The 17,937-nt window shown below is 43.1% G+C and overlaps 1 protein-coding gene across 1 annotated transcript in view; it reads left to right on the forward strand.

Annotated features, from left to right (window-relative positions):
- Positions 1 to 15,944, forward strand: part of CLN8 (CLN8 transmembrane ER and ERGIC protein) — a 38,141-nt gene extending 22,197 nt beyond the window's left edge. The window contains exons 2-4 of the mRNA XM_040347747.1: positions 3,708 to 3,756; positions 9,340 to 10,039; positions 14,558 to 15,944. Of these exons, the coding sequence (XP_040203681.1) occupies positions 3,708 to 3,756; positions 9,340 to 10,039; positions 14,558 to 14,878 (1,070 nt within the window). The 3' untranslated portion in view covers positions 14,879 to 15,944. The remainder of the gene's footprint in view (positions 1 to 3,707; positions 3,757 to 9,339; positions 10,040 to 14,557) is intronic.
- Positions 15,945 to 17,937: the final 1,993 nt, after the last annotated feature.

Raw genomic sequence — 17,937 nt, forward strand, 5'->3', positions numbered from 1 at the left:
TGGAGGAGTAGCAGGCGATTGGTTGCTAGGTGGTCCTAGCAACCAATCATTATCTTCTGAATAGGAAAGTGCAGGGTAAGGTAGGAACAGCCGGGCAGAGCTATGCAAAATGCGGGGGTCCAGAGCTGTAGAGGGGTAATGTGCAGGGGGTCCAGAGCTGTGTGGGGAGGGGGGGGGTAATGTGCAGGGGGTCCAGAGCTGTGTGGGGGGGTAATGTGCAGAGGGTCCAGAGCTGTGTGTGTGTGTGTGGGGGGGGGGGGGTAATGTGCAGGTGGTTCAGAGCTGTGTGAGGGCGTGATGTGCAGGGGGTCCAGAGCGGGGGGGTAATGTGCAGGAGGTCCAGAGCTGGGGGGATAATGTGCAGGGGGTGCAGAGCTTTGGGGGGGCTAATGTGCAGGGTGTCCAGAGCTGTGGGGGGGGGGGGGATGTAAAGGAGTCAAGAGATGCAGGGGGTTGTGTAATGTAAAGGGGTCCAGAGGTGCAGGGGGTTGTGTAATGTAAAGGAGTCCAGAGGAGCAGGGGGTTGTGTAATGTAAAGAAGTCCAGAAGTGCATGGGGTTGTGTAATGTAAAGGGGTCCATAGGTGCAGAGGGTTGTGTAATGTAAAGGAGTCCAGAAGTGCAGGGGGTTGTGTAATGTAAAGGGGTCCAGAGGTGCAGGGAGTTGTGTAATGTAAAGGGGTCCAGAGGTGCAGGGGGTTGTGTAATGTAAAGGAGTCCAGAGGTGCAGGGGGTTGTGTAATGTAAAGGAGTCCAGAGGTGCAGGGGGTTGTGTAATGTAAAGGGGTCCAGAGGTGCAGGGGGTTGTGAAATGTAAAGGGGTCCAGAGGTGCAGGGAGTTGTGTAATGTAAAGGGGTCCAGAGGTGCAGGGGGTTGTGTAATGTAAAGGAGTCCAGAGGGTTGTGTAATGTAGAGGGGTCCAGAGGTGCAGGGGGTTGTGTAATGTAAAGGAGTCCAGAGGTGCAGGGGGTTGTGTAATTTAAAGGAGTCCAGAGGTGCAGGGCACTGGTAAAGCTGCATTTAATGGGCGCTGGTGAGGCTGCATTGATTGGCACTGGTGAGGCTGCATTAATTGGCACTGGTGAGACTGCATTAATTGGCACTGGTGAGGCTGCATTCATGGGCACTGGTTAGTGTTAGCAACCTACCAGATTGAAATCTTCTGGCACGACACCCGAAATGTACTGGCGCAGCCACGTTTTTACTGGCATTTCACAAAAGTTACTAAATTACATTTTTAGGTGCAAATTTCAGTATTTAGGCTACAAACAAGTACGCTGGGCAAATAGCAATGTGATTTAAGGTAGATATTAACCAGTTAACAACCGCCCTATAGACAAAATATGTCTAAAAGGCGGTTGCTTAACTCTGGGAGGACGTCCATGAACGTCCTCCCAGAACCGCGCTCCCGCGCACCCTCTGGAGCGCGCACACGAGAATGTCCGTGATTGCCGGGTCCGGCGGATCACGGAGCAAGGTAAATCGCCGCTGATAGCGGCGGTTTACCACGTGATCGCTCCGTCCAATGAACGGTACAGTGTGAGAGAGGAGAGGGGGGAGAGCGGAAGCAGCAGCAGCAGCTGCTGTGGGCTGGATCTGTGACAAATGTAGTCACAGATCCAGCCATCCATCCCTCCATGTGCAATACTCTGCAATAACATAAATACTCTGCAATACCCCCATACTCTGCAATACCCCACAATACTCTGCAACGTCGCCTATGGGGATTTTTATGTAGCGAAGTTTGGCGCCATTCCACGAGCGTGTGCAATTTTGAAGGGTAACATGTTGGGTATCTATTTACTCGGCGTAACTTCATCTTTCACATTTATGCAAAAGAATGAAGAAAAAAATACTAAATTTGCTAAATTTTATAACAGAAACAAAGAAAAATTCTTTTTTTTTTTACAGAATTTCCAGTCTTTTTTCCTCTTATAGCGCAAAAAATAAAAAAAACAACGGTGATTAAATACCACCAAAAGAAAGCTCTATTTGTGTGAAAAAAAGGACGAAAATTTAATTTGGGTACAATGTTGTATGACTGAGTAATTGTCATTCAAATTGTGAGAGCACCGAAAGCTGAAAATTGGTCTGGTTATTAAGTGGGTTTACGTACCCAGTGGTCAAGTGGTTAAAGGTAAAAAAAACATATTTTTGTTATTTTCAATATAATAAGGGCAAATTATTTAGTCGCATCACCCCCTGCCTTCACCCCCTTCTTCGGTGTCACAATCTCCCTCTGCCTCCAATCTCCCCCAGGCCCCCTTCCTCTATCGTCCCCTGCCTCCATCCCCCTTTGCGGTGCCACCAACATGTAAACATATGAGATCATCTCTCATTGCCAGCTCTCGCAGACAGCGGTGCTGTCAGGGAGAGAGGAGACCGATCTGTGTCCCTTGTACATAGAGACACAGATCGGTCACCCCCCCAGTCACCCCCCTTCCCCCACAGTTAGAACACTATATAGGGTACACATTTAACCCCGTCCTCACCCCCTAGTGTTAACCCTTCCCTGCCAGTCACATTTATACAGTAATTAGTGCATATTTATAGCACTGATTGCAGTATAAATGTGAATGGTGCCAAAAATGTGTCAAAAGTGTCCGATGTGTCCGCCATAATGTCGCAGTCGCAATAAAAATCGCAGATCGCCTCCATTACTTGTAAAAAAAAAATAATAAAAAATAATAATTCTGTCCCTTATTTTGTAGGCGCCATAACTTTTGCGCAAACCAGTCGCTTATTGCGTTTTTTTTTTTTTTACCAAAAATATGTAGAAGAATACGTATCGGCCTAGACTGAAATTTTTTTTTTTTTTTTTAATTGGGCTATTTATTATAGCAACAAGTAAAAAATATTGTATTTTTTTTTTCAAAATTGTCGTTCTTTTTTGTTTATAGCGCAAACAATAAAAACCGCAGAGGTGATCAAATACCACCAAAAGAAAGCTCTACTTGTGGGGAAAAAAGGATGTCAATTTTGTTTGGGAGCCACGTCGCACGACTGCGCAATTGTCAGTTAAAGCGACGCAGTGCCGGAAGCTGAAATTTCACCTGGGCAGGAGGGGGGTATATGTGCCCAGTAAGCAAGTGGTTAAAAAGGTGGGGTAAACATGGGCAGGGCAAAGGGGGTGGGGTCAAAATTAGGTTTCGCCTAGAGTGTCAAAAATCCTTGCACCAGCCCTGCCTACCATACAAATGCTGTGCCACAAATGTACACTGTGCTGTGCTTGAGCATGGGTGTAGCAGTGTTTTTTTTTTTTTAGTTAAAACTTATAGTAAGGGAGATGACATATTACCTTTAAGCTGCCTTATACAAAGTGATCCACTCTAGAGGATTGCTTCTCAGAGGAGTACAGCTCATGTCACAATGAACTCTAATACAGAAATACAATAGCACAAATGTCATTGTAGACATGTGTAACACTAAACAAGACAGAAGGAAACATTGAACCACAACCCACATCGTGACATGACCAGTGGGAAGTAGAACAAGGTTCATTGAATTCGCCTTCTCTTCTATCTGCAGCGAGATGTGCACCACGTGCTCCCCTCCAGCCAGGCTGAGATACTGCACAGTGGTACGGTCCTCCTCCCCTGCTGTCCAGTGTGATATAGTACGTTCCTGGAGAAGCAGGAAGTGACTGGTGCTGGGGATAGCTGAGGCGGTGTCATGTGGTCTCGCTGTGTTTGTAATGGGATGCTGAGTGCAGCATAAGGGCTGCCTGTATACGGCTGAGAGTCCGCTACTTCTCAGGTATGTGCTATGTACACTGTATACTGTTATCTGATTGCTTTACAGGTTATTCCACTAGTATGTGTTCTGTTAAATGACTGCTAGAACTTTACAGTGCATGCACTCCAGCCATGGCATTAGTCACAGTGGGGGTTATTTACTAAAACTGGAGAGCGCTAAATCTGCTGCAGCTTTGCATAGAAACCAATCGGCTTTCAGATTTAGCCCTGGTTCACATTAGTGCATTTTGACATGACAAATTGGCGGCAATGGAACCGTTATAATCAGCGCCGATTTCGAAAAGTAGTTTCTGTACTTTTTTTTTTTTTTTTTTGCGATTTTTGGGGTGTGAGTTTCATTGACATCTGTGCAAAAACCTGCATGTGAAATCGCCAGGTAAAATCGGGACTGACATGCGGGAGTGAAATCGTGCGAGTTCATCTGAGTTTGGGGGCGATTTGACAGACATCTGTGTGGGTTCATGCACAGATGTCTATTGAAATCGCTCCGGAAAGTCTCCAAAAGTAGTGCAGGAACTATTTTTGGAAATCGGTGCAGTGCCGCAAAGTTGGCGTCGCACCCATTGGGAAAGTGCTGATACCGGTGTTCTGCCGAGATGTGACCCCCCTGGCGGATGTCCGCCCTGGACTGTGCAGGCGCAGCACCCTAGCTAACAGAGATGCCAAAAATTGGCGAACATGAAGAGCAGGGAATCAGCTGTAGCTTGCGCAATGAACAGGACATTGTGAGAGACGTTGCCGCACGCTCCCGATGCTTGCTCCACTCTGCAAGGGGCGGGTGGATTAATATTCTAACAGGTAAGGGGCGGGTGGCTACAGCAAGGGGCGGATGTATTAGGGTGGTTTTATCAAGAAACTACACGTATTTGCGGGCCATGTTTAAACAAATGAAGGGCGAAGAGGCCTTATTTTAAATTGATGGGCATAGACACTGCAAAACCCGCCCTTCATTTGTTTAAACATGCCCCACAAAGATGTGTAGTTTCTTGATGAAACCACCCTAATGATACATCTGCCCCTTTCTGTAGGCATCCGCCCCTTACACGATGCAATGGTAAAACACATCCGCCCCTTGCAGAGTGGAGCGAGCATCAGGAGCGTGCAGCGTGTGTTGGTCATTGCGCATGCGCCGTGTACAGATGAGTCACATCTGTGTTCATCTTCTGGTATTTTCGGAGGTCCGTGTGCTCTACTGCGCAAGTGCGGCGCCTGCGCAGTACAGAGCTGGCATTATCCACCGGAGGACAATTCTCGGCAATAGACCGCAATTTGGCATGCAATTTGACATGTCAAATCGCTCCAATGTGAGTGGGCATTAACTGCCAAAGCATAAAGCGTATGTTAACCCAAAAAAAAAAAAAGGATACTGCTCCTTTAAAGCATTTTATATGACACAGTGCTTGTGCCGTGTTATTTGGACCCCTGTAACACCTAAAATATCTGACTGATACTGCCAGTTTCTACCCTCCCCTATGTAAACTGACCACAGTAATCATGGCTGCTGAGCCCTGACACCGTTGGTCAGTTTGTGTGTCTCTGTCATCCGCAGCTCTACTGTGTCCTCCCTGGGAGAGGAGAGCTGTGGTGTGTCACGTGACCGTCAATCAGCGCTCACAAATAAGGTATATATGGCTTTTATTTTATTTTTATACAACACACACACAGGGACATATTCTTAGACAGAGCAGATTATATAAAGTAAGACGTGGGTTAAGAAACCCCTTTAATTGAACAAGCTGAAGTTAGAAGCTGATTGGCTAACATGCAGAGCTGCACCAGATTCTGCACTCTTCCCTTTTAGTAAATCATTCCCAAAGGGTTTCTTGATGGTGACAACTGTGGATGGGTCTTTAAAATGTAGACTCCTTTGGGAACCTGTGTAACATCACAAGATGCAGTTAGGGTGACAACACTCTGTTGGAGTCTAACAAGGACATTCATGACATGGATGTAAGCGTGCCTGCAAGAATCCAAGTCCACTTACTTCCACCTACTCATAGACATACCTTGTGGTTCAGTCTGGACCCATCAAAAAAACTGTCACATGCATCCAGGCTGAACACTCATGTGAAAGGGCCCTTAAAATGGTTCTAAAGGTTACATTTCTTTTTTTAAATAACAAATATGTTATATTTACCTGCTCTGTGTATTGGTTTTGCACAGAGCAGCCTTAATCATCTTCCCTTTTGGTGGTCTTGGCCCCTCCAATCTGCTGAGTGCCCCCAATAGCATGCCTCTTGCTATGGGGGCACTAGAGCAGGCTCCCTCCCAAGCTGCACACCTGTGAATGGCCATGGTCCATTCACACACACAGAGCGTGGCTTGCCCCCACTTTCTCCTCATTGACTCACTGGCTGTGGTTTACAGCAACAAGAGCCAACGGTTCTCACTGCTGTGTGAGCCAATAAGGTGAGAGAAACCCTCTCATGCACATTGCTGGATCAGGATGGAGCTCAGGTAGGTATGGGGGGCTGGGAGAGGGAGCTGCATCTAGAATTTTTTTTTTTTTTTTTACCTTAATGCATAGAATGAATTTAAGCAGAGCGCCACCCAAAAGGAGAAGCTTCGCTTGTCTGCCTCCAATCCTCATATATGCAAACTACAACCTGCACAAATGTGAATCAGGCCTTAGGGCTCATGCATACTGCAGCTCAAAATAAAAGCTGCTTTTATTTACAGGGGTTTGAGCTTTTATTTCTCTGCCTCCTACCACTTTAACACATGGAAGTCACAATGTCCTGTTAAATTACTTATAGTGCTGTACCTGGGGTTTTATAGGAATATAAACAAAGCTGTTGCCTTGTCTTCCAGTTAATGGTTAATTGGTGCCTGTAGTGTAGTAAACTTTAAATATGATATATTTGTTACATGTTGAACTGCAGTTATCCTATGACAGGGTTTGACAAATTTTGCTTGTAATCTAGGAGCCAGCTAAAAAAGTTAGGAGCCAGAAAACGCACCCCGTCCCCACGAGCTTGCGCACAGAAGCGAACACATACGTGAGCAGTGCCCCCATATGTAAACGGTGTTCAAACCACACATGTGAGGTATCGCCGCTATTGGTAGAGCGAGAGCAATAATTCTAGCCCTAGAACTCCTCTGTAATTCAAAACATGCAACCTGTAGATTTTTTTTTAAACGTCGCCTATGAAGATTTTAAAGGGTAAAAGTTTGTCGGCATTCCACAAGCGGACGCAATTTTGAAGCGTGACATGTTGGGTATGAATTTACTCAGCGTAACATTATCTTTCAGAATATAAAAAAAAAATGGGGATAACTTTACTGTTGTCTTATTTTTTAATTTAAAAAAGTGTAATTTTTTCCCAAAAAAGTGCGCTTGTAAGACCGCTGTGCAATTACGGCGTGACAGAAAGTATTGCAACGATTGCCATTTTATTCTCTAGGGTGTTAGGATAATATATATATATATATATATAATGTTTGGGGGTTCTAATTAGAGGGAAGAAGATGGCAGTGAAAATAGTGACAAATTGTGAAAAATTACATTAGAATTGCTGTTTAACTTGTAATGCTTAACTTGTAATACCAACGGCCACCACCAGATGGCGCCAGCTCACACATCTGGTGGTAATAACTTGTAATACCAACGGCTCACCACCAGATGGCGCCAGCTCACAAAAAAAAGCCAAGTCGCCAGGATGCTATTTCTAGTCGCCATGGCGACCGGGATTTGTCGAGCCCTGTCCTATGAAATAGTTGCATGTTTTTTTCATTTTTTGTGTGTGACATTTTTAAATGAATACAAACTCATTGGTTTCTATGCAGAAGTGAGCCTGATTTTACACTTTCCAGCTTTAGTAAATAAACCCCCTTTGTGTACTTAAAAGTGGGGTATGTCTGTACCCCTAAAGTTTACTAGAGACACCCTATAGACCTGAAACGACTGTTCCTGATGCAAAGTGTTTTGTCAGATAAAGGGTTAGATAATCTTTTCAGAAAAAAAATAAAAAGTGAACACCCTGCCATGGTCCTCTCATAAGTGTTTTTCCTTTCAATGTATTTTATTTACTTTTGAACATGCTTTAAAATGTGATTCTTTCATACTTGCCAACATTTTCATCCCAGTCCCCTGGACACTGTTGCCTCCACCCAGAGCCCACACTTGATACACGCAACTTTTTGGGGCATTGGTGCCCAAATCGCGCCCAATTTCCAAGGGGTTCAGTGTAAACCTTCAGTGTTTTTTTGTTGTTGAAGAAAGATCACAGAATAGCGCAATGCTTTGGAGTCATGCAGGACCCCTTTGTCAAGCATGTGATAGGTGTATACAGTTGTGCAACATAGTTAAATAAACATCCACCATCCGGAAATAGGAAAGTAACAACCCCTCCCTCACTTGGCATCAAACAGTCAAAAAAACATGAACAAAGTATCACAACAATAAAGTATTACAAATGTTGCTGGTGTTGGTATATACAGTATCTCACAAAAGTGAGTACACCCCTCACATTTTTGTAAATATTTTATTCTATCTTTTCATGTGACAACACTGAAGAAATGACACGTTGCTACAATGTAAAGTAGTGAGCGTATAGCTTGTATAACAGTGCACATTTGCTGTCCCCTCAAAATAACTCACACACAGCCATTAATGTCTAAACCGCTGGCAACAAAAGTGAGTAGTGGCCAGCATTGGGGTATGTATCAAGACGGCCCACAGATGGTACTTTACCCCCTACAGACTATGCACAATGTACTTGACTCAAAGCCGGAAATGTGGAGAAATTGTTTTCCTATACAATACCATCTGGCTGTGTAAATCTCCTAGATTGTTCTGGAATAAAATGTTCGCTGTAGCTTCAGAGATTCTAGGACAGTGATGGCGAACCTCGGCACCCCAGATGTTTTGGAACTACATTTCCCATGATGCTCATGAACTCTGCAGTGTAGTTGAGCATCATGGGAAATGTAGTTCCAAAACATCTGGGGTGCCAAGGTTCACCATCACTGTTCTAGGAGATCCCATAGTCCCTGACCCTGCTCTAGCATACTCCACATGTGTACTGATAAACTTCCACGAAGGCTGGAGTAGTTCTTGTACACCTCCCTTTATGGCGGCCAAACTTTCCATCACCAAACATATATATATTTTTTTCATTTCAAAACTTCAGTGGCGTGTCAGCTGCCATGTAAAACGGTTCTATGTAGCAGGGCTGTGTAAGTATCTGACTGGACTGGCTGGTCAAAAGTACAAACTCCTTAGCAGATAAAGTACTTCTGTGCACTTAGCTGTTTGGAGTTCATCACTTAAACCTGTGTAAACAAACGTCAAGTATCTTAAATGCTTTTATTGTTTTAACTGAACATGGATTTCTGCCAGTTGACTGGCAAAACTATTTGCTGGGAGATGATTTAATGCAAATGGTGAACTGCTCCTCCCACTGCTGGATATAAACGGTTACCTTGCTTGGTTTGTTCTTCTTTTTTTTTTTGTGCATGCTTTGCATTAGATAATTCACAAGGTATACCCAAAGGTATAGATGGTCTGAAAATAACATATAAAAATCTAGAGCAGAAGCAAAATAGGGTGTAGATTTGCTTTAATTTTTCTTTATTTTTGTAGGCGACGATGCTTATTGCATACCAAACAGCAGTTGAAGTACTTAAAAAATCATCCTAAGCTTTGTGCACGGGAAGTGGACTGTGCTGGCTGGAGAAGTGGACTGTGCTGGCTGGAGAAGTGGACTGTGCTGGCTGGAGAAGTGGACTGTGCTGGCTGGAGAAGTGGACTGTGCTCCTCTTTGGCTACTATGAATAGCTTTGATTTTGAATATTCATCATGGAACACTTGCCTAAAGCTAATATTTGCTGGTTTCCTAGTTTACTTAGGTTGTTTTCTTTTTTGCCACCTTGTGTCAGTACTTCTCTGTGCCACCTACAGAGGACTCTCTACCCGGGAGAAAGTCTTTTGGGATCTTGCGGCTACCCGGGCAGTTTTTGGAGTACAGTGCATCATTGCAGGACTCACTGCGTTACTCTTTGATCCTGTACTTGCATCTGACCAGATCACAGCACAGAGAGGATGGGCTTGGTTCACCATTTTAACAGCAACTGGATTCTTCCTGTTTGAGAACATAGCCCTGCATGTCTCTAATCTTGTGTTTTGGACGTTTGATGCTTTTTTAGCTACCCACCACTTTTTTGCTTTTCTGGGCTATTTTGGTGTGATCTTTTGCACAACAGCTGGACATTATTTGGCCATGGTTACTTTATTGCTGGAAATGAGTACACCTTTTACCTGCGTTTCATGGGTGCTGCTAAAGGTAAAAATTCAGAGCTGAGTATACTAATTGCAATGAGTAAACCCTCTAATCACGTGGGCTACTATGTTAACTTTCACATTTTATTAATCTAAAATTACTCCTGCGGTGCCACCATTTAAAGTGGTTGTAAACCCTGTTACACCACTTTTACCTATAGGTTATCCTATAATAAGGCTTACCTGTAGGTACCGTGAATATTTCCTAAATTTGCACAGTTTAGGAGATATTCACGTGCCAACATCATGGGCACATGCGCACTGAAGAAACAGCCCGCTTGTGCTGTTTCTTCAGTAGCTGTGCTGTTATAAAACAAACCATTAATGAAAGGTGTTTAAATGTTTGTGACCCCCTCATTTAATCTGTATTTCTTGAGAGCCCATAAACTAGGGTTGCACTGATACCAGTCTTTTACTTTCAGTCAAGTACTCGCCGATACAGAGTACCAAAACTTTGCGGTGCAATTTGCGTCTGTGCAAAATATATGGGTGCAAATCGCACTGCAAAGGAATTGCATGTGGTGCGATTCCTGTCCGAATAGCATGCTATTTTTTATTTATTTTTTATCCCACAATGATCCTGCATATGTGTGTGTGTGTGTGTGTGTGTGTGTGTGTAGAAAGGGAAGTGCCATCTAGTGGACACTTTAATAAAAATTCACACTCACATTAGGTACATATCTGGTCAAATGCAAAATCTGCATGGTGTCTCAGTCCTGCATATGATAGAAAATCACGGCCACTGGAGGTGCTCACAGGGTTGGTGGTAAATCTCCGGGACCCCTATGGCTGTAGGTTGGAATTGATGTCAACTTGAGGAAAGACTGCCAATACATCTCCTCCAGCCCTGTGAGCACCTCCAAGCGGCCTTGATTTGCTATCATCCGCGGGACTAGGATACTGCAGATTATTCAGCTGCATTGTGTTGCATAGTGGTGTTACTGTATTAAATTACTGTATATACTCGAGTATAAGTTAAGTTTTTCAGCCCCCTTTTTTTTTTTTGAGCTGAAAATGACCCCCTCGGCTTATACTCCAGTCAGTACCCAAGTTCATTCCCGCTTGACCTCACCGTGCCCATTGCAGAATTCGATCTGTGTATCCGAGTCTGTGACTTATTCAGACGGCTACCGTGCAGTTTTAAAAACTTGCGCTCCTCCTTTTGCTGTTCCGTGATAGGCGGAACACTCGGTTTCCCAGAAAACACTGTGTTCAGTGTTCCGCCTATCACGATCGCCCTCTCATCTATCGCGAACGAGAGGCCGATCGTGATAGGCGGAACACAGTATTTTCTGGGAAACCGAGTGTTCCGCTTATCACGGAACAGCACAAGGAGGAGCGCGAGTTTTTAAAACTGCACGGCCACCATCTGAATATGTTGCAGACTCGGGTACACAGATCGGATTCTGCAATGGGCACAGTGAGGTCAGGCTGCAAAGGTAACGGGACCTGTCGGTTACAGTAGAGAGAATGTAGGTGACAGGATGGTCAAGTTGAAGGGCTACAAGTGGGCACAGTGAGGGCAGGCTGCAGTGGGCACAGTGAGGGCAGGCTGCAAATGGGCATAGTTGACCCTCTTTTCCACTTACAGTAGCTTCTGCATTCTGAGGCCTCGTACACACGACCGAGTTTCTCGGCAAAAACCAGCAAGAAACTTGCTGGTATTTTTTTGCCGAGGAAACCGGTCGTGTGTACACTTTTCGACGAGGAAACTGTTGAGGATCTCGTCGAGCCAGGGAATGGGGAAATTTGGCTCGCCGAGATCCTCGACAGCCTTACAAGGAACTCGACGAGCAAAACGATGTGTTTCGCCCGTCGAGTTTCTCGGTCGTGTGTACGAGGCTTCACCCTTGGATTATACTTGGGTCAATACGTTTTTCCCATTTTATTTATTTATTTATTTTTTTGTAGTAAAATTAGGTCCTCGGCTTATACTCGAGTATATACGGTAGAATCTTAGGCCAGCCAGAGACAGAGCAAATTTCTTTCCTGCAGCTACAATTCCCCCATCACCACAGACAGTGTTAACGGAGAAGTATAGGTTTGGCTTTTTCCCCATAATCTTACTTGAATAGGTGGATGTGATGTGGTGTGACGTCATAAGAGGCCTATATAAATCGCCACGCACCGCACACCCGGCATTACAGCGGGAGTTGTAGCGTTGTATTTATTCGGTTCAATTTTGTGTGTCCAACGGGGAATCGCTGAATGGGCAGACAGCCACAGATGGCTGCGGTCGCTGCCAACCTGTCAATGAAGTGTGTAGAGCAGCTGAGCAGATTCCTGATGCTGTCGTCTGCATTGGGGCTGGTCACACATGTGAATAGGTTGCCTAAAAGTGGTTGTAAACCCTCACATATAACCAGTAAAGCGAATAGCCTAAGATGATACACAGAGATTAAACACATACTCCTACATAAACAAGTAAAAGTATCTTCTCCTCACCCCTTCAAAAGGGCAGAAAAGTGTTAATAATCTTTCTTCGTCTGTTAGGCGCACAGATAAGTGGGTGGAGAGGCTGCAGTTAGTGTGCGGGAGCTGATTGGAGGAAAGGAACACAACTCACAGAACTGTGTTGTTTACAGACCAGCTCTGTTCTGAGCTCTCCATCTAGTAAAAATAATTGTATCTCATGTGTTGGGAAAACTCTTCAGCAGTGACTCGTGCTGATAACAGAGGAACGAAGCACCAGAGAGAAATAATATAAGTAAACACTACAGATATATATGCTTTGCTCATAATTTATGACTGAGGTGTGGTTCACATTGAATCTACTTTGAAATCGCACCCACCTCACTTGAAGTAGTGTGATTTCAGGGCCAGTTCACACCAGACTCAGTGCACGTTTTTTCTGCACAAAATGCATGCACAGTGTTTTCCATGTATTCCAATGGCTCTAGTTGACACAACGCAGTCAGTTTCTGGTGCAGAAACTGACTGGAAACTGACTGCATGTTGTGAACTAGAGCCATTGGAATACATGGAAAACACTGTGCATGCATTTTGTGCAGAAAAAAAGGGTGAACTGGCCCTCAAAGAAACACGGTCAGTGCGATTTCAGCTGCTACTTGATGGACATCTGTGTGGCTTCATACAAAGATGTCTATTGAAGTTGCACCTGAAATCAGCAAAAGCAGTGCAGGAACTACTTTTGCAAATCTGTGCAGTGCCGCAAAATTGGTGTTGCACCGATTGGAACAGTGCCTTTGCCTCCAATAGGCTACCGCTTGTCATGCGATTTAATCTCTCAAATTGCTCTAATGTGGACCTAGGCTTACAACCACTTTAACATGTAAATAGTTGACAACTTCAGGTTTGATAAAGCAGATTTATTTATTTATTTTACTTTTATATTGCATAGTCAAACCATTAACCAGTTCCCGACCCCCGCATGTATATGTACGTCCACAATATGGCACGTACAGGCACATGGGCGTACACGTACGTCCTCGCCTATTAGCGGGTGGGGGGTCCGATCGGGACCCCCCCCGCTACATGCGGAGGTCGGGTCCGCTCGGGGAGCGATCCGGGACCACGGCGCGGCTATTGGTTTATAGCCGCTCCGTCGCGATCGCTCCCCGGAGCTGAAGAACGGGGAGAGCCGTGTGTAAACACGGCTTCCCCGTCCTTCACTGTGGCGGCGCATCGATCGCGTTATTCCCTTTATAGGGAAGACACGATCGATGACGTCATTCCTACAGCCACACCCCCAAACAGTTGTAAACACATACTAGGTGCACCCTAACTCCTACAGCGCCACCTGTGGTTAACTCCCAAACTGCAACTGTCATTTTCACAATAAAGAATGCAATTTAAATGCATTTTTTGCTGTGAAAATGACAATGGTCCCAAAAATGTGTCAAAATTGTCCGAAGTGTCCGCCATAATGTCGCAGTCACGAAAAAAATTGCTGATCGCCGCCATTAGTAGTAAAAAAAAAAAAAAAATGCAATAAAACTATCCCCTATTTTGTAAACACTATAAATTTTGCGCAAACCAATCGATAAACGCTTATTGCGATTTTTTTTACTAAAAATAGGTAGAAGAATACGTATCGGCCTAAACTGAGGAAAAAAAATGTTTTTATATATGTTTTTGGGGGATATTTATTACAGCAAAAAGTAAAAAATATTGCTTTTTTTTCAAAATTGTCGCTCTATTTTTGTTTATAGCGCAAAAACTAAAAACCGCAGATGTGATCAAATACCACCAAAAGAAAGCTCTATTTGTGGGGAAAAAAGGACGCCAATTTTGTTTGGGAGCCACGTCGCACGACCGCGCAATTGTCTGTTAAAGCGACGCAGTCCCGAACTGTAAAAACACCTTGGGTCTTTAGGCTGCATATTGGTCCGGGGCTTAAGTGGTTAAAAGATATTCATTAGAGTTAAAAAAAAAAAAAAAAAATGTTTATGAATTTCATGTCAACTTTTCAAATGAATGTTAATATTTATGTTAGTTTAATCAGGTGAAATTCTTGGTGCTAATTTAATTTTCTTCTCTTTATGAAACTTTGCGGTTCTAGGCGGGCTGGTCACATACCTTATTTTGGAAGGCAAATCAGTGGCTTATGATTCACATGTTCCACTGCCGTATGGTCCTTACTTATCACCTCTGGTGGGTATTGCTTTACAACTGGGATCGCTTGGTGACTGCAGTACCATTGGCATATATTGTGTTTTTCTTTACTGGCTTAGCTTTAGTGACTCTTGTTCTGAATCCATATTGGACCTACAAAAAGACCCACCAACTGTTGACTCCTGCTGACTGGAACTTTGAACCAGCGTCCTCAAAGGCAAAGGTGATCGCTAATAGTGGTGGAGTTACTTTAAAGAAGAATAAGTAAATAAACCACAAAGCAGTTTTGTATGATATTACAAAGACCACCGTTTTATTGTAGTACTGTGATGGAACATGATATTGTTAGTATTGGCTATCCAAAATGTATGTGTGGCCATATGGTATTTATTTCATGCATCTCCGTTACTATGTTTAGTGTTTTTTAAAACCTTTTTATTCATGTGCATAACCTAGATATTTATAACTGCATAGACAGAATTTTCATTTTAAAAAGATAGACTAACTAAAAAAAAAAAAATCACCATGGCTTGCTTTTTGTTCTCATGCGTTTTTTCAATGAGTGTTTTCATCATGCGTTTTCTCAGGTTATGTGCTCAGCATAGAGGGAGGTGTAGGAAAATCTTTCGGTTTTCCAAATTTGTCTAGGCCAAGAGTACAGGGAGGGGGTCGGGTAATCATATATTTTCATGCATTCTCATTGATCTCTATTGGCCCCTTGATGTACATTGAGGGATGAAAAAAACATACTTGAACTATTCTGTATGGCCTATTGCAACACATATGTGAACTAGATCCATTAAAAACAATGGGATGCCATATAATAATATATATAATATATAATATGTTCTTTGATTTGTTGTAACGCATGCGTTATGACACATAGTTGCTTGAATGCTTTTAGGAAATTATTCCTAATATTGTCTTCTACAGTAGATGTTTGAAGCTGTCTTCCTCTGTTCTTCTTCTTCTTCTTTTTTTTTTTTTTTTGCAACAAATGGGGTCCTTACAGAGAACATAAGAGGGGTATGATTGCTAAGGGCAGCTCATATATTTTGTCATTATTAAAAAAAATATAAAATAATGCATAATTTCCCACATTTTTTACTTTGAGGCTACAGCTACAATGTTGTGATCTAAAATGCTTTGTAGCTCATGCCTTATCTATGCAAAGCAGCCTAGTTTACTTTCAAGTAAGAAAAGCCATTACACATACGGTTTACAGTGCCTGAAAGGGTTTTTGTATGGTACAAAGGCAGTTAAAGTAGAACTAAAAACAAAACCCTTCCTTTTTTATGTCGTTTAGCACACCCCAGTCAGTTTTTTTTTTTTTTTTTGTCTCAAAACAATATTACATTTTATATTCACTTAAACAAAACCCTTAACGTTTAATGGCCACACTTCCAGGAATCCACCTGCCTTTAGCTTCTGACACCCTGACATAATTTTGGCCCAGGAAGCAGCTTAACAGCTGGAGCCCCTTTCCTGGTGAAATGGGGGGAGCTTGTAATTCCCCGAGAACTGAAAGTTCTTCATCATATTCACCTTGTAATTCCCCGACAATCTCCGTTTCCTCATATATTTTAACATTTTTTTAACCAGATATGCAGCAACGGTTATGAAGAAAAACAGCATAGCTGGGTCCACGCTCAGGTGTCAGGTACTTGAAAGGTGGCTTGTCGGTGAGCGGCGGTGGCAGCTTTGTGATCACCTTCACAGGCCTGTGAAGTATCGAGCTGGCTTTCTGCTTCAGGTTTTGCTCGGCTCTCCTCAGACTTTCCCTCACGATGGAAGAGGCGGGTGGGCCCCTGTCCATATCTGGAGACCCCCTTTTACAAGATAATATTGATAGGAGAGAGTCTAGAGATGGGCAACCAAATGAAAGCGGCTGCAACATGTTTTTTTATTTTAAAAAAATATATATTTTATATATAATATATATATATAATAGTATACACCTATCTGTTCTGTGCAGTGGTATTGCACAAAGCAGCTTGGAGTCTCCTTTTCTGGGGACCCCCACCAGCACTACAGTCTCTTCCTCTGCGGTGTGGGCTTTATTTCAAGACAAGCAGCTTGGCTCGGGTCCTCCCATAGCAAGCTACTTGCTGTGGGGCCATTCAGCAGTAAGGAGGGACTTGAGTAGAGGATCTGGGCTTATCGGTGCAAAACCACTGCACAGAGCAGGTAAGTATAACATGTTTGTTATTTCTAAAGTAACACAAACAAGACTTTAGTATCCCTTTTAAAGGTTGTTTACCTTATTGCATAGAGTGCATTAAGGCAAAAAAAAATTAAAAAATATTTGACTTTCGAACCAATTTAATCCCTGATAATCAGAGTAAATGAGTGATTTTTTTTGTCCTGACAATAGTCTGGCATTTCAGGTCCATTTATTAAGAGAAGTATCCAAGGCCCTTTGCTTTCAGAGCAAGGGTCTCTGTTCCAGCTGTACACTGCAAACTAGATTTGCACCACAGTCCAGGTTTTAAAATCCAAGGTACCTTTCCACTAAATATTCTCCTTTTAATTTGCTTGCTAAAGCTCTTGTCAACGTCTAATGGAAACATGGGGTGATTTACTATAACCGTGCAAAATCTGGTGCAGCTCTGCATATAAATCAATCGGGGGGGGGGGGGGGTGTCAAAATGTTATTGAAGAAGTTGATTGGCTCCCATGCAGAGCTGCACCAGATTTTGCACTCTCCAGTTTTAGTAAATCAACCCCACAGTTATTCATACTGTTTTTGTTATGTTTCCACTGAATCTCTGCAACTACACGGTTTTCCTATTTCCCTTGAAAGTCAATGTATGTTAGCATTTTTTTTCTGTCCTCTTGGTTTACTAATACACTGAGACTTTGCTTTGCAGGAGGTTATTTTCTCTACCTTTTTTTGTTTTCTGTGTCTGCAAATGGGCCAGATATCTTGGTTTTATGGACATACAGGTTATATAGAAACCTGGTTTCCATTAGGAGTAATGTTCTCTTCATATGGAACCCTATTTACCCAGCTTCTATGGCATTTGGTAGTACAGGCAGCCCTGAGTTGCATACAATTTATACTTGCAAACGGAAGGAGACAACAGGAAGTGAGAGGAAATCTACCTCTAGGAAGGGAAATTCACTTCTTTTAGTTATCACAGGAAAAATGTGTCTCCACATTGGTTTTATCACCAATCCTTGTTTTCACAACCCAATTGTCATAGGGACAGAAAGTGAGTTGCACTTAAAAAAATATACCTGTTCCGACTTACATACAAATTCAACTTGAAGGGGTTGTAAATCCTCGTGTTTTTTCACTTTAATGCATCTTATGCATTAAAGTGA

Source organism: Rana temporaria, chromosome 4 (assembly GCF_905171775.1).
Source record: "Rana temporaria chromosome 4, aRanTem1.1, whole genome shotgun sequence".
NCBI classification, from domain to species: domain Eukaryota; kingdom Metazoa; phylum Chordata; class Amphibia; order Anura; family Ranidae; genus Rana; species Rana temporaria.